Genomic DNA, 21,208 nt, shown 5'->3' on the forward strand with positions numbered 1-21,208 from the left:
AATGTAAGGTTAGGTCTATAGATGTGGGTGAGGTTGGAGGCCGAAAGAAAGTGGGTCATGACTATTGTCATTCTGCATCATTGCATGACTGAACACTTAAGTGTTCGCATTCCGTCAGCAGTCTTAAGTGTCTCTGCCTATTTTATTTTACATTTTGTGCCCTCTACTCAAGTCCAACTGTATAAATTTTGCTGAAAGTAGGAAGGCTGCTCTTTTTACACATGCCTTCTACTAAATGACCATGGGCCCAATTCACCACTCCCAGTATTCGCCATGCATGCATGCGACGTGAAAAAGAAGACGATGGTCGTGGGACCGCAGGTGCCTCGCGCTGCATTCGCAACGTGCCGCCCGAAGAACCAGCAGCATCAGCGCTGCCGCCTCTGACAGCGGACTGACCGAGCGAGAGGACCAGCTTCCGAGACTGCCAGAGCAGGTACTCCCGCCTAACACCCTGGTTCCTGCCTTAGAGAGAGAGCTTTGCCTAAGGCCAGCGTCGACTCGGTCAGGTTCAGCAACGTAGCGACAGCTGACGAGGTGCCTACCGACTCCCGCAACGGCTCCACTACGAGCTGGGCTGGCTCCGACCTGGAGGCCTTCTGGGGAGGCTGGATCGTCGTACCTCAGCAGTGCCGTCCTGCATCCCTTCGCCGCAGCCTCCGCGAGGTGGTCCTGTTGTCTGAGATGGGGCGCCCACGACAGTCCGCATCCATGGACGGAGCCCATGCAGATGTGCCAGTGGCTGCGACACTGAAGGCGCGGGATCAACGGCGACCGCTGCAAGATGACCAGGTAAGGAACAAATGACGCCATAGCCGGAGACAGTCTGCTTCAGTCATCTACTTTGACGGTGTATTAGCAACACAATTAGCTACAGCGGCGTTGCGACCGTGCTTAAACGTGCACCTTTGCAATACATATAACACTGCGGTAGGATGTAGTGTACCGCGCCTTTGTACTTTATTCTCAAGCGGAGAATGTCAAAATACAAGATGAAATGTAGTGGCATTGACCGGAAGGTCTTGTAGGTGGCTCTTTTTCTTGTATTTGCATCTCTTCTTGCTTCGCCTTTGAATATTTCATTCTAAGCATCAGCGAGTTTTGTGCACTTCTCAGAGAGGCGCTATTGTATTCGCCTAATGCAGGCAATGTTTCGCGCGCGAAATCAACATGTTACGACCTGGAGGGTATACATCACGTGGAAAGCTGCGTCTGCACTAGAAATCTGTACCGTACCGTCATGGGGGTGATATAAAGACGCGCCATTACCAAGAACTACATAGCTTAAGTTCCACCGAACTTTCATTATTGTTACACAGAAAGCGTGGCGCATGACGAAAGCTGATATGTGGGAGTATTGCTTCTTTATTGTGCGAGCCTTACCGGGCCGTCCCAAATCCGCCGGAAGATGGCGATACGCATTAAACAGTAGAGTACGGCTGAAGACGCGTGCAACCCTAGCCTTCAAGCAAATATCAAAACCGAAAGTTCATCGGTCAGGCTCGCTTGTGCAAAAACAGCTGCTGTGGGTGAATACACTAACAAAGATCTGCACCATGTCTTGGAGCTTGCTATGCGGCTTGCCGAGCAGACTGATTTCTTTCTTCATCGTAACCACCGGAATCGCTCGAAGATTTGCTCCTGCTGCCCGTGTTCGAGCACGCTTTTCATCTGAATTTGATATAATACAGCATGGAATTAACATAACCACTGCCCTAGGCTGTGTAAACAATTACTGTAGCCATTGGTGAGGTCCTAATCGTGAAGGCTAAATGAGCGGCGCTAACATATTTGACTTCCCAATGGTTAGGGGCGGCTGAAAACGCAAGTAGTGGTTTTGGCCTAGTAGGCCGACCGCTGCAGTTAATAAAAATAATTAGGGATCATCAGCGTTCCTAGAATTTCATCAGTTGCTCTAAACGGCCTGGTGTACATCATCACTGCATTATAAAATAAACAAAATATTATTGCATGTTCCTTTCAAATGTGTTGTTTTTGCATTTGGCACACGCAGAAACCAAACGCTTTGGCCAGTATAGTTGCCCCGCACCCAAAACAATGACGTGCATTGTCACAATGTTTTGCAGGTGGACACCATCGCAACGCACTACGTCAAAGATCTATTGAGGTGTCCACTGACCCAGGGAGCACGTTGCGCGATGTTCCTTTCCTCAAAATCAAGGGACCCTAAACCTTGGGCTAGTTTTGAGAATACGGAAAGGCACATAACTGCCTCAAGTTGTAGATGGAGTCTGCCTACTCATAGCGCGATTCAGGTATACATTATGTTGAAGTAAGAAAGGAGTGAATAGCGCACGTTGCCTGTGGACTGGCATAATGCGGGCCACTGACGCCACCAAGTGCATATAGAAGGGTTGAAAAAATCTAGAGGTGAGAGAAAGACAAATTACACTCGCTGCTTGCACATGCACTGAGACGACGACGATGGCTATGGCAAAAGCGCCATGGGGAACCTGCGCTTCCAAGGTGGCACTGCAATTTTTCCTTTCAGTGACTCAAAACTGCTTTCGTCAGCCGCTTGGGCCACTGCAAACGCGAGAACACATTCTGCGCGATTAGGTACCCGCGTTTGGCTGACAGCATTCATTGCCTAGCTTCTCTCGGCGTAACCCAGATAGCTGACGCACGGAACGTGCGCCTTCGACAGGACGCGGAGGCTCACGGAAATAAGCGCCTGTAGGTGGCGCGGAAAAGTACTGAGAGTACTACCCAAAACTGCTTGCTCTTCTCCCTAGGCAGTGTGTTATGGCGCTGCAATCAGCGCCGCAAACTTCAGCGATGTTCCCCATAGGCTCTACGTTAGCAAGGCGTTTGACAACCTATCACACGCCTCAATTTTGAAAATTCTTGCTGAGATGATTGTAGGCACTCGTACCCAAAATTATATCGCAGACTTCCTACAGAACCACACTGCAGAACTCCACGTATCAGAATTCAGCACTGACATCATCACCCTGGGCACCAGAGGAACCACACAAGGCGCTCTTTTCTCCCCTTTCCTCTTAAACCTCACCATGAGGGGTCTCCTCCCAACTTTTGAACGCCCTACCTCACGTAAAGCACCCACTATACGCCGACGATATCACCCTCTGGACCAACACTGGCTCTGACGGGAAGATCCAGAGCTCCACCTAGAGAGCCATTGACACCATCAGCATATTCGTGCAGGCTAACGGATTCACATGCTCCCAAAAAATATCGGAACTGCTTGTCATCCCTGAGAGGAAAGTGGGCCGACCCGCCCTCAAAGGTCGGGACCTCATCCCGCTCCACATCGACACACACGCACCATACCTTCCGTCCCGACCATTGGGGTCATTTCCTTGTGCTGTTTTGTCGCTGTGCTGTTTTTGTGCGCTGTTTTGTCGCATGCTGCTTTGTCGCGCGCTGTTCTTTCGCGTGCGCGCCGTAGAGGCATGAACGAGGACGACCTCTGCCGGCTAACACCAACATTTCTCATCACCAGGATAGTATGCTCCTGCACTTACTATCGCATTCGCTGATAAGATTATGAGGTAGTAAACAGCATCATCCGCTCGGTGTACAAGGTTGCCCTAGGGTTGTCACCACACGTCAGCACACACCTCCTAAATTGATTACCCGCCGCGATGGCTCAGTGGGTAGGGCGCTCGGCTGTTGAGCTGGAGTACCCGGGTGCGAACCCCACCACGGTGGACGCATTTTGGTGGACACGAAACGGAAAAAGGCGCCCGTGTGCTGTGTGATGTCAGTGGGCGCTAAAACAGCCCAGGCGGTCGAAATCATTTCGGAGCCCTCCACTACAACACCTCTTTCTCTTTCGTCTTACACTCCCTCATTTGTTCATTCCCCTACAGCGCGGCTCGAGTGTCCACCGAGATATGCGAGACAGTTACTGCGCCAATTACTATTGTTATGGTTGGTCACAGCTCACGCAAGCAATCCAGAGGCGCTATTCTTCAAGCTGTTCAGTGTGTTGCGTGAGTGACCTGGATTTAAATAATCCTGAACCCGGATTTCACAATTCCTGGTGTCTCGGGTGTGAGCCAGGCAAAAACACGTGATAAGTTCGAGGTACATCAGGATGCTTTTGGTCTCTTAGGTGATACTGGCAGCTGCAGCTTCCATTTAAAAGTCAGCCATCGTAACGCCACGAGCTGTTTCAAAAATCTGAGGAGGCAGTCTATGTCTTAGTCCTTAGCCCGCCGTGGTGACACACCAGCTACTAGTTTCTACTGCACGCGAGATCGGAGATCCGATTCTGCACCGTTGCGGCCATTGATTGTTTCAGCAAAAAAAAATGGCCTATGATTACGCTTCCCGGTAATGCGAGTTTTGAGCGCAACGGTTTTGGTGATACTGCAGATAGAACGCACAGCGCCGAATAGAGGTGAATCTCCGTTTAGGCCCTGGAAGCGCTCACAGTGATCCAGAGCCGTGAACTTATCCTCGGGTAAACGGACGACGGTGTGCGCTAATCTTGCGCCATCCCTTAGCGGGTCGCCGCAGCAGAGTCTATCTTAGGCTTCCGCCGTACCCTCATCTTCCACCTTCTTCGTAACTTTGCTATCGCGGAAATTTAATCCTACAGTGCGTTTTGTGTTCCTTCTCTTTCATCCTTCGTTGTGCCGCTTGTCAGCTCTGTAGGTTACGATGAGGCCGTCTTCAAGGGACGCAGCTCAATCGAACGGACACTTCAGGGCTTCGCTCTAAAACAAAAGACCTTTGCATGCATACCAAGATCCCAAGCTAACATTTTCTAAATCTAAGCCAACATATAGCGCACGGCATTCAGGCGTGCGCCTATGTAACGGTGCCACTTTTTCCCAGCGTGTTCTGCGCAATGGTTTTAGTGTGCGGCAGAGCGGTGACACAAGTAGTCGTGTCACGATTCTACGTTATGAAGGGGGCTAACGACCCTTTCTAACATAAACGCTCCCATATTGCTGCTGCCTTTTAACCTTAACATGAGCAGATGCTCCTGGGCACCAGGCGCCCTGCTATTTTCATTCAGGAGTAAAACCAGTCAAAACCAGTAGCGTGAAAAAAAACTTCAGATGCGATATTTTTACCAATCCATATAAAACGAAGGATATATGGAGCATTTTACTTTACCTTCCCTCACATGCAAAGCATGTCTCCCTGATTCCCTAAAATTGTCGACAAGATACGTTCTATTAATTCAAATAGTTTTATTACCCTTTCTAGAAAGACTAGCAAATGCTACCAGCATTAGAGAAGCTGAATTTCTAGCATCTGTTTTTTTTTAATATATCGCTGTTCTAGCTGCCAGAGACACAACTCAAGGTCATTCATTGGAGTACCCAACTCTCCCGCGAAAATAAGATTTTTTCTCGCGTACTGCTGCTACAAAAAACAATAACTATATTAGTGTATGCTTTTGTATTGGTTAATTATGCTCACCTAACTGTCTTTTATAGTTTGATGAGCCGTGTAATTAATTTATAAATTTCAGTTATGCGATCGTATTAAAATACACCTGCCAATTTCTAACATATTAAAATGCATGAGCTTGCAGCAAAAGCAACTTAATATTTTCCGCTTTTCAGTAATCTTTCACTTACTGGAAAATGCTCGGTAAGCCATCCCGTTACCTGAACATAGCACCGCTCGAAAATGTCTAGTCGCTGCAATATGTTTCTAGTTTTTCGTTTTCTTTTTGCTTCTCATAACCCACGCGTAGTGAAGGCGTATGAATGAATATTAACCTAATTATTCAGCTCTTCTGTTTTACGTAACGAAATTAACGTTCTCCTTGCTTTTTCACGAACGCAGGTTACCTGTGACGTTCGAGTTAAGGCTTCTCTGGCGACTTGGAGCTTGAACTCATGGATCAAGGTTTTGGTACTCCCAAAAATTATTACCATTGCCCTTGCGACGCTCGACTTCTTGAGGGTGGCGAAGTGGATGCAATTCAAGCGCAGTAAATTTTGGCGCACAAGCTCACGTCGACACCAAGTAGCCAACCTGTATTTACCGCTAAACTCCAGCTGTCCCAGTACAGGGTGCAAGAAGTACCGGGCTCACATCGAACCTTCCACCAATTGGCATCAAAACTCCTACAGAATTTCCTCTCAGTCTCTGTATGACGGCTGGAAACAGCTCCACAGTGTACTCACAGAGGACATGATGTACAACCATGCTCTCGTCTATGTCGCCGAGAAGGCTTCTGAATATGTCAGATTTAGTCATACTGCAGCAAACACGACATGGCGTGTCCGACAAAGAGTACCCTCTTTGATTACGTCCTGGATGCAATTTACTAACAGCCTAAGGGACCTGAAAACCTTCATATTCGAACACCACCTCTCATGCTCTATTATATCCATCAGGTACTTTTTCGGGACATTGCATCACTTCTCCAAAAATTGGAACCACAGCTTGTGGTTCCAGGTGACCTTAGATCTGGCACCTTACAGAGGCGGGACGGGAGTTCCTCTGCCGGAGATCGGAAGGAGCGCCGCATTTCGCGCCTGGATAGTTTTGATGCATGTGATCACGGACCAAGGAAGAGGCGCTCCGCCTTCGCATCACTGCAAGAACAACGCTCGTTGTGTGCCGGGCCTTATAGGCTTTACCCAGTCGCAAGCCGTGGAACTCGCCGCTGCTATCCAGGAGATGGATTGGCTGACGCTGGAAATGTTGGAGAACAATATGGCCGATAGGAAACAGAAGTCGGCAGTCCACGTTTTCGCTGAATCAGTGACCTTCGGCATTCTTACAGGCCATGGCATCCCGCATTTCACAGAGTATTTCCACTTTAAACTCCTATTTTATGCCAACAATGAGCTTCATATCTCGAACCTCGGGCTGCTCAGAGTGGCCGGTTACCTTCCGAGACGCAGCACTGCGACGCGGGAGGCACTCACCCTCACCCTTGGCCTTTTTATGGTCACAAAGCTCGGCTGGATGGTTGACCAAGAAAGTGACGGGGGCACACTTTTTACCGTAGTCCCTTCCTGGTCATCAAGCATCTTCTGCTGCTGCCTTATTCAAGTACAAAACAGCACACGCACGGCTTCGTCGAGCCTGTTTCTTGAAAATCAAGTAAATAAGGCACGCGCACGAAATGGTCCGGACATACTAGCTAATGCCGGGATATGCCAAAGAATTGCTGTAATCTATTTAATGGCCACAAAGCGAACGGCCCAGTGGAGCACTGAGAGTTGCCTTGAAAGCGTGTTTACACAGTCCAGCACCGAAAGCAGCTTTTTCTTCAGCTGGAAGACCTTACTGCTTGTCGAATCGTGGCGGCAGCATCATAACCTGAGCTTCCTGAAGCCCACGCCCGTGCTGGTCCACATGTGGATCGTACAGGGCGCATTCACAGCATCCGATGAATACTCTCTATTGCCCCTGTATAGTTGTGGCCAGCCGTCTGAATTCAACTACGACGACACACCGAGGCAAGTGACAGACGAAACTGCAAGGGGGCCCTTTTATGAGCCCCACCACTACCAGCAACATGCTTGTCGTGATACTTACGTCAGCGACTCCACCAAGGCCGGTACCACGAAATCACTCCCGGAGAGGTCCCTAACCATGAGTACAAGAAGTTGTTACTGGCGGTATGAAAACCTGCGAACTGAGCGTGAGGTGACACCCTACCGATGCTCTTTCCAGAGAGTGGAACCTTGCGGACGACAGGCTCTTCTTCTAGAGAACGGAGGCTTGCGGACGACAGGCTCTTCTTCCAGAGAGCGGAGCCTTGCGGACGACAGGTTCTTCCTCCAGAGAATGGAGCCTTGCGGACAACACGCTCTTCTTCCAGAGAACGGAGGCTTGCGGACGACAGACTCTTCTTTCAGAGAGCGCAGCCTTGGAGAGTACAGGCTCTTCTTCCAGAGAGCGGAGCCTTGCCGACGACAGGCTCTTCCAGAGAATAGAGCCTTGCGGATGATAGGCTCTTCTTCCAGAGAGCGGAGCCTTGCGGATGAAAGGCTCTTCCTGAGAGCGGAGCCTTGCGGTCGACAGGCTCTTCTTCCAAAGAATGGAGCCTTGCGGATGACAGGCTCTTCTTCCAGAGAGCAGAGCCTTGCGGATGACAGGCTCTTCCTGAGAGCGAGCCTTGCAGCCGACAGGCTCTTCCAGAGAATGGAGCCTTGCGGATGACAGGCTCTTCTTCCACAGAGCGGAGCCTTGCGGATGACAGGCTCTTCCTGAAAGCGGAACCTTGCGGTCGACAGGCTCTTCTTTCAGGCTCTTCTTCCAGACAGCGGAGCCTTGCGGATGACAGGCTCTTCGGAACCTTACGGATGACAGGCTCTTCCTGAGAGCAGAGCCTTGCGGTCAACAGGCTCTTCTTCCAGAGAGCGGAGCCTTGCGGATGACAGGCTCTTCTTCGTGGCCGAGTGCTTCGACCTCGCCACAAGTGGGAACTGCATTGGCGAGATATGAAAATGCCAGCCGTGCTGCAACGCAGCCGATGAAGCGTTTGTTCGTTATGGACGGCGTTAAAGTGTTACATTCCTGATTTTCAGCATCAGTGCATTGATCAAGTGCTGTTTTCATACTTCTTTCTTTCCTTGGCGATGACCGCTTGGGAACATATTTGTATGAGTTACTGAATGCGGACGTGCCTGTAATATGCTTATGTTGGGAACTATGGGTAATTTTGCGTCTTGATGTTCTCTTTTGTCGCCTTAGGAGCATTTGCACACATCTCACTGCTTCCTCAACAGAAGTGTGCCTGAAAGTGCACAGAAAGTAGACGAAGGCCTGCGACAGCAGTCCGCCCTCATGAGCCCGGTGTTCCGCGTAACGCCAATTTTCTGACGTTTTAAGCGGCGTTAATGCCCCACAAGCGTCTCCTTGTGCGACTTGCAGTTATACGGTTAGAATCTGAACGACCTGTAAGTGCCAATATTTTTGCGGTGTGCATTTCAGGTGTTGTGTGAAATGAAGTGTGTACCAAACTGTCTGTTCACATATTTTTTCCTGTACGTTATCAACTTGTTCATAACTTTATTCGCTTCTTTTCTGCCTTATTTCTTTAATTCACTTCTGCCAATGGGACAGCACTTAAACTTCAACCGAAGCTTCATAAGTCTCAGTATTAAGCATTTAATACAGGTGAGTAGAGCAGCGATGGCGTAGAGGTAGAACATCCGCCTCGCGTGCAAGAGGACCGGGGTTCAAATCCTGGTGCCGCGCAATTCTCCACCGGGTTTAAAAAAAAAAAAATCCGCGTGTCGATGGAATTGCATAACCAGGCCTGGAGTGCGGCCTTATCTCGGTGACCAGAACCGACAACGCACTCTCTCACCAGAGCAGGATTTGGCCACTCTGGTGTAGTACTTGGCCACAACCTTCTATGATCAAACCAATTAACCCTCGGCCCTCAGTCCCCAGCGGCTGCAGAGCAACTGACCACGGCGGCAGTCAGACCTGTGACGCAGCGGAGGGTGCTAAGAATCTCTGGCTCCGGACAGGCCGCCATTGGAATCTGAACCTGGCAACGTTTAACGCTAGAACTTTAGCTAGTGAGGCTAGCCTAGCAGTGCTGTTCGAGGAACTAGCGGGAATTAAATGGTATGTGATAGGGCTTAGCGAAGTTAGGAGGACAGGTGAGGCGTATACAGTACTAAAGGACGGACACATACTGTGCTATCGCGGGTTAGAGGGTAGACGAGAACTAGGTGTGGGTTTCCTCATTAATAAGGATATAGCTGGCAACGTAGAGGAGTTCTACAGTATTAACGAGAGGGTAGCAGCTATAGTAATTAGGCTGAATAGGAGGTACAAGCTGAAAGTGGTGCAGGCCTACGCACCCACATCCAGCCATGATGACCAGACCGTTGAAAGCTTCTTTGAGGACGTAGAATCAGCAATGAATAGAGTAAAATCGCAGTACACTGTACTGATGGGCGACTTCAATGCGAAGGTGGGCAAGAAGCAGGCTGACGACCACGCGGTAGGTGATTATGGGATAGGCTCTAGAAATAGCAGGGGAGAGTAATTAGTCGAATTCGCGGATAGAAATAATTTACGGATCATGAATACCTTCTTCCGCAAACGAGAAAACAGGAAGTGGACCTGGAAGAGCCCCAATGGTGAGATTAAAAATGAAATAGACTTCATACTTTGCGCTAAACCTGGCATCATTCAGGATGTGGCCGTCCTCGGAAGGGTGCGTTGCAGCGACCATAGAATGGTAAGGTCTAGAATTAGCCTAGACTTGAAGAGGGAACGGAAGAAGCTAGCGAAGAAGAAGACCATTAACGAGTTAGCCGTAATAGGGAAAGCACAGGAGTTTAGGATAGCGCTGCAAAACAGATACTCGGCTTTAACTGATGAAGATGATCTTGATGTTCATTCAATGCACGATAACCTGACATCAATAATTACGGAGTGCGCAGTAGAAGTAGGCGGTAGGCCAGTTCGAAAAGATACCGGGAAGCTATCTCAGGTGACGAAAGATCTGATTAAGAAGCGCCAAAACATGAAGGCATCTAACACTACCGATAGAATAGAACTAACGGAGCTATCAAAGTTAATAAATAAGCGCAAGGTAGCCGACATAAGGAAGTTTAATATGGAGAGAATCGAGCATGCTCTAAAGAACGGAGGTAGCCTAAAAACAGTGAAGAGGAAACTAGGCATAGGTAAAAACCAGATGTATGCATTAAGAGACAAGCAGGGCAATGTCATTAGCAATATGGATAAGATAGTTAACGTAGCCGAAGAGTTCTACACAGACCTGTACAGTAGCCAATGTAATCAGAACGCTAATGAGAAAGACAGCAGTGCACAGCAATGCGTCATCCCGCCAGTAATGAAAGATGAAGTAAAGAAAGCCTTAGAAGCAATGAAAAGGGGAAAAGCAGCTGGGGAGGATCAGGTAACAGCAGATCTGTTGAAGGATGGAGGGGACATCGTGATAGAAAAACTAGCCACCCTGTATACGCAATGCCTTAAGACCTCAACTGTACCAGAAGCTTGGAAGAATGCAAACATTATCTTAATTCATAAGAAGGGAGACGCCAAGGACTTGAAAAATTACAGGCCGATCAGCTTACTATCCGTTGCCTACAAAGTATTTACTAAGGTAATCGCTAATAGAGTCAGGGCAACGTTAGACTTTAATCAACCAAATGATCAGGCAGGCTTTCGTAAAGGATATTCTACAATAGATCATATTGCCAGGTGGCGTTCGTGGCGCTCGGAAAGAAGACGACGCTCGTGGTGCTCTCGTTTTGAAAGACGTTGAAGTTCGCCGTCTCGCCAACTGAAGGACGTGCTGCCGAGCCCTGCCTTCTAACAGGTCCTCTCTTGTCACCAACACCGTGACAAATCTGGTGGAGGTGCGGGGTAGTGCAATAGGTTGAAGGAGTCCCGGAGGCTTGGCGGTCGGGGCCTTACGGCGCTGACATTGCCGACAGCTCTGCACATAGCGTTTGACAACAGTGGCGAGTTTGGGCCAGTAGAACAGCTAGCGGATTCTGGAAAGCGTGCGAGAGTATCCTAAATGGCCAGAGGTTGGTTCGTCATGGCACGCAGAAAGTATTTCCTCCTGAAGTGTTGTCGGCACGACGAGGAGATACGCGCGCGAACTGGAACCAGGGTTCTTCTTATAGAGCACGCCTCGTTGCAGGGAAAACGACGACAGGTGTCGAGAAAAACATTTAGGAACGGTGGCTGGCTGGCCTTCCAAATAATCGATGAGGGGTCGTAGCACTGGATCGGCGCGTTGTTGGGTTGAGAAATCAGAAGAATTGATAGCCCCAAGGAAACTGATGTCGTCGTCCGTGTCGGGGGTTGCGAGTTCGACAGGCGCACGAGAGAGGGTGTCGGCGTCTTCATGCTTATGTCCGGACTTATAAACAATGGTGAGGTCAAACTCCTGCAGGCGAAGGCTCCATCGCGCCAGGCGTCCAGACGGGTCACGCAGGTTGGTCAACCAACACAAGGAGTGGTGGTCAGTAACCACTTTGAAAGGGCGTCCATAAAGATAGGGGCGAAATTTCGCAGCAGCCCAAATAATGGCGAGGCATTCTTTTTCTGTCGTCGAATAGTTCATCTCTGCGCGTGACAGAGCGCGGCTTGCATAAGCGATGACTCGTTCAACGCCATCCTGGCGTTGCACGAGAACCGCGCCGAGGCCGATGTTGCTGGCGTCGGTGTGTATCTCAGTGTCACCTCGCTCATCAAAATGGGCAAGAACGGGCGGCGTTTGAAGTCGCAGGCGGAGCTCGGCGAAAGCCATTTCTTGCTCGTGGGACCAAACAAAAGGTGTGGTGTCACGGGTGAGGCGAGTCAGCGGTTCTGCGAGGTCAGCGAAATTTTCGATAAAACGCCGATAGTAACTGCAGAGCCCTAGGAAGCGCCGAACAGCTTTCTTGTCACGTGGCAGTGGAAATTCCGCAACCGCGGCCAGCTTGTCGGGGTCGGGCTTCACGCCGGCGGCGCTGACGACATGGCCGAGAAATTTCAGCTCCTGGTAACCGAAGTGGCATTTTTGGGGCTTCTTTTTTTTTTTTTTAAGAGGGGAGGAATGCCAGGTGGCGTTCGTGGCGCTCGGAAAGAAGACGACGCTCGTGGTGCTCTCGTTTTGAAAGACGTTGAAGTTCGCCGTCTCGCCAACTGAAGGACGTGCTGCCGAGCCCTGCCTTCTAACAGGTCCTCTCTTGTCACCAACACCGTGACAATATTCACACCATCAATCAGGTGATAGAGAAATGCGCAGAATATAACCAACCTCTATATATAGCTTTCATTGATTACGAGAAAGCATTCGACTCAGTGGAAACCTCAGCAGTCATACAGGCATTGCGTAATCAGGGGGTAGAAGAGCGTTATGTCAAAATACTGGAAGATATATATAGCAACTGCACAGCTACTATAGTCCTCCATAAAGTCAGCAATAAAATTCCAATAAGGAAGGGCGTCAGGCAAGGAGACACCATCTCGCCAATGCTGTTCACCGCATGTTTGCAGGAGGTATTTCGAGGCCTGAATTGGGAACAGTTGGGAATAAGAATAAATGGAGAATACCTAAATAATCTGAGATTTGCTGATGACATTGCCTTGCTGAGTCATTCAGGAGGTGAACTGCAAATCATGATCAACGAGTTAGACAGGCAGAGCAGATCGATGGGTCTAAAAATTAACATGCAGAAAACCAAGGTAATGTTCAACAGCCTAGCAAGGGAACAACAGTTCACAATTGGCAGCGAGAGCCTAGAAATTGTGCCGGAATACGTCTACTTAGGGCAGGTAGTGACAGCTGATCCGGATCATGAGAGGGAGATAACTAGAAGGATAAGAATGGGGTGGAGCGCATATGGCAAATTCTCGCAGATCATGAGTGGCAGTTTACCAATTTCCCTCAAGAGGAAAGTGTACAACAGCATAATCTTACCGGTACTCACCTACGGGGCAGAAACGTGGAGGCTAACGAAAAGAGTTCAGCTTAAGTTAAGGACAACGCAGCGAGCCATGGAAAGAAAAATGATAGGTGTAACGTTAAGAGATCGGAAGCGGGCAGAGTGGGTGAGGGAACAAACACGGGTTTATGACATCCTAGTCGAAATCAAGAGAAAGAAATGGGCTTGGGCAGGGCATGTAATGCGAAGGCAAGATAACCGCTGGTCTTTAAGGGTAACGGAGTGGGTTCCAAGAGAAAGTAAGCGTAGCAGGGGGCGGCAGAAGGTTAGATGGGCGGATGAGATTAAGGAGTTTTCAGGCAAAGGGTGGATGCAGCTGGCAAAGGATAGGGTTAATTGGAGAGACATGGGAGAGGACTTTGCCCTGCAGTGGGTGTAGTAGGGCTGATGATGATGATGATGATGATGACAGGTGAGTACCTCTGAGTGATGGGCAAGAGAGATGCAAAAGAGCGCAATAAACGGGGAGAAATAGGACAATACCATATAGCGCTGAATGGGTATCTGCCCAAGTAACGCAAATACTTGTGGCAATGTTATCTGAATGGTATGTTACCCAGTAACGCTACCTGAAAGTTGCTAGTTTCCTCTTTTTTTGACTGAGGTAACGTTTTTAGCAGCGTTCTACAACGCAAAAAAACAATCTCGTAACGTTTCTGCAATAAGAAGGTAATGCAGTACGGTGTTTGTCTGGGCTAGTCGGTATATGGTACTAACTAAAGGCACAGCGCCTGTAGAAAGTAGGCTTACTGTGACAAGTAGAGACAAATAGAAAATAGGCTTACTGTGGTAAGTCCGCCATTTCAATCCACACCACATTCCCCACCGTCTGGCAGACCTCTGTATGAGAATGTGTGTATATGCTTACTGTAGTGCACATTAACTGTCAGTTTAACTGTCACGTTATTTAATGGTCAGTTTAAAACTTTAAATAAACATGCTGCAATATATACATAAAAATGCTTTGTGAACAATCTATACAAAAAATGGTTTATGTGCTCTCTCTTACATGAAATCAGTTAGTCGCATCAAAGTGTTGGTAGTACACATAATGCACGTGCAGAACACATACATGCACCGTTTTTGTTCATATCTTACCATGGCCTGTTATGTGCTGTCAAGAAACAGGTAGTTACTAATGTAGTATTGCAGCCTTTTTTCTGGTAGAATTTGAATCATGTGAAGTGCAGCTGAAAGATGTCGTTTCATAAATAAGTATACTTCATGCAACACAACAAAAAGTGCACAGCCCCATGCTGAGTAGTGGTTTAAAATATAGTGATCATTTTACTACTCGAACATGTGATGCAAGTCAGCGATTCTGGAGGCTTAAAACTATATATTGCGAGGTACCAAGAGCTAATGTGAGCAATCATGCCTTTAAGAGATATTTTCAATATATATGCTCCTGAATGAACTAAACTTATTCTTAGGAGCATTCAGACCAACACAGTTTTCAAAATGCCATTAGCCAGAATAGGTATTTTATGAACCAGTTGCAAATGTAAAAATTTGGGTTTAAGACTACGCTGTGCATGCTGTGATGCCAAAACAGTTGCATACAAGCAATTTGTCTACTACACCCCTAGCTTCATGGTGGGTCGATACTGCCAAATTTTCACTCAAAGCAGTGAAAATTATGTGCTATAACACAGACCTCTGCTTGAGCCGCCGCGGTGGCTGAGTGGTTATGGCGCTGGGCTGCCAGCCCGAAAGACGCGGGTTCGATGCCGGCCGCGGCGGTTGAATTTCCATGGAGGTGAAGTTCTAGAGGCCCGTGTAGTGTGAGGTCAGTGCACGTTAAAGAACCCCAGGTGGTCGAAATTATTCTGGAGCCCTCCACTACGGCGTCTCTCATAGTCTGAGTCGCTTTGGGACGTTAACCCCCTTAAACTGAACAGGCAGAATCGATCCACAGAGCTGCTGTCTCTGCATTCATTACTTTTCAGGGCTCCTGGATTTTATTTCATTAAAAATTAAAAGCGACACAGTCGTTCAAATTCATCCCATGTTTTTAAATCTCTCTCTCATGTTTCTCCAATTAACTCTTTCCTTTGCCAGCTGCGTCCACAGTATGCTTGGAAACTTCTTAATATCATTCGTCCACCTAATTTTCTGCCGCCCTCTGCTACGCTTGCCTTCTCTTGGAATCCACTCCGTTGCCCTCAAGGATTAGCGGTTACCTTGCCTTCACATTACATGCCCTGCCCAAGCCCATTTCTTCCTCATGATTTCAACTAGGATATCATTAACCCGCATTTGCTCTCTCACCTACTCTGCCCGCTTCCTGTCTCTTAATGTTACACCTATCATTCTTCTTTCCATAACTACCCGTGTTGTCCTTAACCTGAGCTGAACCCGAAAGTTAGCCTCCACGTTTCTGGCCCGTAGAGCAGTACTAGCACTACATTGAGGTGCATCTTCTCCTGCGCCATTTTGCAGCGGTGAGTGGCTGACACACGCAATGTACCTCTAAAGAGTGCGGCCAGGCGCTCGAATGTTTGCACTAAAAGTGCAAACATTCATATTACAGCACTGGCGTATTTATTAAAAAAGGTCTCACACGTGGTCAGAAGTTTTCCCAGTACTTCATGTTGTGTAATCGTCGCGGCTAGAGCGATAGCGGCGGCGCGACGATCGCGAGAGCTGGCTATAAGATAAGCCGCGCTGTTCGGCCACCGGAGGGGATTCTACTACAAGCTGTGATGGAATAAACCACGTTCGGTTTTCCGCCCAACTGGCCTTCGGTTGCTGTCCCCGACAAACACGACATTTGGCGACGAGGATGGGATTCTGACCAGTTCTACAGCAAACCGACATGGCAACGGATGGTTCGGCAGCGGCGGAAGCAGTGACGCAACTCGTGGGTCGACTGGGACACATCGAGCCCTTCGACGAGTCTACGAGCGACTGGCCGTCGTACGAGGAACGCCTAACGTCGTTTCTTCTGGTCAACCGTATCCCCGAGGACGACAAGGTACACGCTTTTTTGAGTCTCGTAGGTCCAAAGACGTACAGGGGTAGTCAAAAAATCCCAGGCCGCTCCGAACGGCCGCGGAGCGGCTCCTCTCCGCTATCGGGGCGCTGTTATCGCATGCTTGTCTCGCCGCGCTTGTGTTTCCAGGGTATGCGCTGAGAGGGAGTGATGCCCCTCTCTCTCTCTCTCCTTGACAACGAAGCAGTGAAAAAAAATAGTGCGGCGTACGCCTGCAGCGTTCGCTCTCCGTATTCGGCTGTGGTGCAGTGCATCGCGGTGCAGACGACCATTCGCACAAAGTGACGCACTATGCTGGCGGCTGTATTTAGTATGACTTCGTGTGCTTCTTCCTACGTTTCGGTTTCCTGGCGTACGATATAGTGCATTTACCTTCACCTACGCCAGGAAACCGAAACGTAGGAAGAAGCACACGAAGTCATACTAAATACGGCCGCCAGCATAGTGCGTACTTAAACGAATGGTCGTCTGCACCGCGATGCGCTGCACCACAGCCGAATACGGAGAGCGAACGCTGCAGGCGTACGCCGCACTATTTTCTTTCACTGCTTCGTTATCGAGGAGAGCGAGAGGGAGGGGGCATCACCCCCTCTCTGCGCATACCCTGGAAACACAAGCGCGGCGAGACAAGCGTGCGATAACAGCGCCCCGATAGCGGAGAGGAGCCGCTCCGCGGCCGTTCGGAGCGGCCTGGGATTTTTTGACCGCCCCTGTACAGTCTCCTCAAGTCATTGACAGCGCCGGAGTTGCCGTCAGCTAAAGAAACTTCTAAGCGACCACTTGTCACCGAAGCCGTCAAAATTAGTGAACGCGCGAAATCTCACAGGAGAGCGCAACTCGAGACTGAATCGATTTCGGAATATGTTGCACAGTTGCGGAAATTGGCACAGACATGTGAATTTGAATCCGCACTCGATCAGTCGCTGCGAGACCGTTTTGTTTGCGGTTTGCGCAGAGAAGATATACAGCGAGTGTTATTCACGGAGGATAAAGCTAACTTTTCAAAAAGCCGTGGAACGAGCGCTAGCCATGGAAGCAGCGAAAACGAGCGTAGCAGAAGCGCACGCCTTTGATACGGGCGTTCGGGACGTTCACAAGGTCAGAGCCGTTGGGGAAAGCGATATGACGCAGCGAAATTGCTATCGCTGCGGGTCGGCGAAGCATGCAAGCCGACTGTGTCCGCACATAGCAGCCACCTGTTTCAAATGTGATAAGAAAGGACACATTCAAAGGGTGTGCCAAGCTAACAGCAGCAAAAGACCAAGGGAGCGCGGCGAAACTCGATGAAGATGTTGGTTCCCGTTCAAGCTTCTGTGAGCATGAAGGAAATTATTTCGCCTGGTCTAGCTCCGATAAAAATTTCTGTGCACCTGGAAGGGCGGCCCTTGATCATGCAGCTCGATACAGGGGCTACTGTTTCCGTCATGTCTTTATATCAGTTTCGGCAGATGTTTCCCACAATCAAGGTCATGCCAACGACGCTGAAGCTGCGGACGTTCCAGGGAGCCATAGTCCAGCCTGTTGGAGTCGCTCACGTGGCCGTGCAGTACGGAGAGCAGAGAGCCCAGCTGCCTCTCTACATCACGAAAGAAAAGGGACTTCCGCTGCTAGGTCGACAATGGTTGCAAGCCATCCGACTCAATCGGAGCAGTATCTTCAAGCTCAACGCTATTTCCAGGTCAGATGGTTCTGCTTGTTTGAGTCAAACTGCCAGACTACGCGCACTTCTAGACAGATACCAGAGTTTGTTTAATGACGAACTGGGAAAAATTTCAGATGAAAGAGCAGAGTTGTCGTTAAAAGATAGTAGCGTGCCGAAGTTTCTGAAGGCAAGAAGTGTGCCCTTTGCATTACAACCTGCGGTCGAGGCCGAACTTAATAAGCTGGAAGGCATGGGAGTCATTTCACCAATTGCGACGAGCAGCTATGCCACACCGGTTGTACCAGTAGTAAAGAAGGACGGTGGCATAAGACTATGCGGTGATTACAAGACCACCCTAAATCCTTGTCTTGAAACTGACCGGTACCCACTGCCGAGAGTCGATGAGTTGTTTGCGGTGCTCGCAGGGGGCCAAGAATTTTCTAAGATTGATCTCAACAAAGCCTATCATCAGGTGGTGGTGTCGGAGTCGTCAAGAGAGTACTTGACACTCAATACCCATAAAGGACTTTTTGCGGTAAACAGACTACCCTTCGGGGTTTCATTGGCACCATCCATTTTCCAAAGAATTATGGACACAATGTTGAAAGACCTGAAAGGCGTCAGCTGCTATTTGGTTGACGTTCTCATCACTGGAAGGACGGCAGACGAGCATTTTGCAAATCTGGAAGCTGTCCTAAAGCGGTTGACGGAGCGTGGGGTTCGAGTAAAGAAAGAAAAGTGTTCATTCTTTCAAAAAGAACTGCGCTATCTTGGTCATGTTATCAGCGCAGCAGGTGTCAGCACAACGCCAGAGAAGATAGAAGCCTTGACGAAAGCTCCCGCGCCCACAAGCAAGCAGCAGCTGCAGTCGTTTCTGGGCGTCGTAAATTACTGCGGGAAGTTTGTTCGACGATTGTCTACTCTGGCCAGTCCTCTTTACAAACTGCTGCGTCGCGATCATCCATGGCGCTGGGATGCATCGTGCCAAGTGGCGTTCGAGGAAGTCAAAAATGCGTTGGCGTCATCCGCGATACTGGCGCATTACGACCCCGATAAGCTTTTGCAAGTGGCTTGTGACGCTTCCCAGTACGGCGTGGGTGCAGTACTTTCTCATGTTGCGGACGATGGAAGCCCTCGCCCGGTCGCTTATCCGTCGCGCACATTAAATGACGCTGAGAAAAAATACAGTCAGCTAGAAAAGGAAGCACTTGCCATCATTTTTGCAGTCAAAAAGTTTCATTTCTATATCTATGGAAGACGTTTCACATTGATCACGGATCACAAGCCGTTACAAACCATCCTGGGGCAGAAGACAGGCATTCCACCGATCGCGGCAGCACGCTTGCAGCGATGGGCCGTCACTTTGTCTGCTTACAACTACTCGCTCGTGTGAAAAAAGTCCAGTGGCAACGCAGAGGCAGATTTTTTTTCAAGGTTCCCTCTCCAGGGCCAGCAAGACGGCACGTCCGAAGGCGAGGAATCATTTTATGCATTGCGCCTGGAGTCGATGCCCCTATCCGCCAAAGAGATTGCGCGTGCCACATCACGTGATCCCATGCTTAGTAAGGTGCTCCAGTTTACTAGCACAGGTTGGCCATCGTACCTGCGAGATGCAAATCTAAAGCAATTTTTCGACAGACGTTTGCAGATCAGCGTGTGTCAAGGGTGCCTCATGTATGGCATGAGGGTTGTTATCCCGTCTACTTTTCGAGAGTCTGTTCTCGACGAACTGCACCAAGGTCATCCTGGAATCGTGCGGAGCAAGGAATTGGCTCGCAGCTACGTCTGGTGGCCGTCAATTGATGCAGATTTGGAGACAAGAGTACGAAGTTGTCAAGCGTGCCAGCAACAACGTAAGGATCCATGTAAGGCACCTCTGCATCCTTGGGCATGGCCGACCGCACCATGGAGGCGAATTCACCTGGACTTCGCGGAGCCTTTTCGAGGAACCACATTTCTAGTGGTAGTAGATGCCCACTCGAAGTGGCCAGAGGTGTTCGTCATGCGCAGCACAACGTCCGAACGTAGTGTTGCTTGCTTGAGTGAACTTTTCTGCAGATTCGGATTGCCAGAGACGGCAGTGTCCGACAATGGGCCACAACTGGTGTCCGAAGAGTTCAAGGAATTCATGCAGGACATCGGGGCCAGACGTGTCGTGACCGCCCCTTATCACCGAAGCAAAGATGGTTTGGCAGAACGTTTTGTGCAAACATTGAAGTCTGCTCTGCGCAAATCACCTCCAGGTGAATCTGTCGAAGTGACACGTCATAAATTTTTGTTGGCATACCGAAATACGCCTCATCCTACGACAGGAGAGGCACCAGCTAACCTTTTGATGGGTAGAATATTGCGTACTAAGCTGGATGCAATCAAGCCGACGGTGGAAGGGAAGGTGATGCGCAGTCAGTTCACCCAAATGCAACAAAGGAAAAGCAACAGACTGTTTTTGCATTAATTACAGTGTTTTACATTACAGAGGCTCGCCGAAGTGGGTTCGTGAAACTGTCCTCAAGAAAACTGGACCAGTCTCCTACAAAGTCCCGGTGAGCACGCCCCGAGGCAAGTTCATCTGGCGTCGGCACTTCGACCAACTGCTGGGTAACACAAGCCCTAAGGTGACACCAGGGTCATCCGACGTAGACAACGTGGAGTGGTTCCTGCTTTTTCCTCCAAACCAAACAGGTGACCAGCCAGCATCAGAAGAGCCGGTGCTCTTGCAGCCTCCCGAGGTCCCTCCGGCGGCCGCTCCTACATCCGAGACGTCGGCTCTTGGAAGGCGCTACCCGTCAAGAAATCGCCGTCCACCCGAGCGATACGAAGCTGGTTTTCAACTATTGTATAAGGATACAATTGCACCCTCTAAATAAAAGGGGAGGAGTGTTGTATAATCGCCGCGGCTAGAGCGACAGCGGCGGCGCGACGATCGCGAGAGCTGTCTATAAGATAAGCCGCGCTGTTCGGCCACCGCGGGATTCCACTACAAGCTGTGATGGAATAAACCACGTTCGGTTTTCGACCCACATGGCCTTCGGTTGCTGTCCCCGACAAACACGACACTTCATATTGCTGATTTATCGTTTCTTTCAGCCTACCCCTCCAGCCCAACCGGTCATTTCATTCATCGTTATACTTTTACTTTATTCTCTGCACCTTCTACAATCAGTT

At 49.3% G+C, this 21,208-nt stretch overlaps 1 protein-coding gene and 1 long non-coding RNA gene across 2 annotated transcripts; both read left to right on the forward strand.

Moving 5' to 3' along the window:
• Positions 1 to 355: 355 nt before the first annotated feature.
• On the forward strand, positions 356 to 8,133 carry LOC144129669 (uncharacterized). Its single transcript, XM_077663775.1, has 2 exons — positions 356 to 792; positions 5,797 to 8,133. Exons 1-2 carry the CDS (start codon positions 685 to 687, stop codon positions 8,131 to 8,133), a joined length of 2,445 nt encoding a protein of 814 aa, XP_077519901.1. The 5' UTR covers positions 356 to 684.
• A 7,968-nt stretch (positions 8,134 to 16,101) lies between these two features.
• On the forward strand, positions 16,102 to 20,873 carry LOC144130252 (uncharacterized). Its single transcript, XR_013314032.1, has 2 exons — positions 16,102 to 16,383; positions 20,520 to 20,873. It is a non-coding gene; the product is annotated as an uncharacterized LOC144130252 (long non-coding RNA).
• The last annotated feature ends 335 nt before the right edge of the window (positions 20,874 to 21,208 follow it).

This window comes from Amblyomma americanum, chromosome 4 (assembly GCF_052857255.1).
Source record: "Amblyomma americanum isolate KBUSLIRL-KWMA chromosome 4, ASM5285725v1, whole genome shotgun sequence".
Lineage (NCBI taxonomy): Eukaryota > Metazoa > Arthropoda > Arachnida > Ixodida > Ixodidae > Amblyomma > Amblyomma americanum.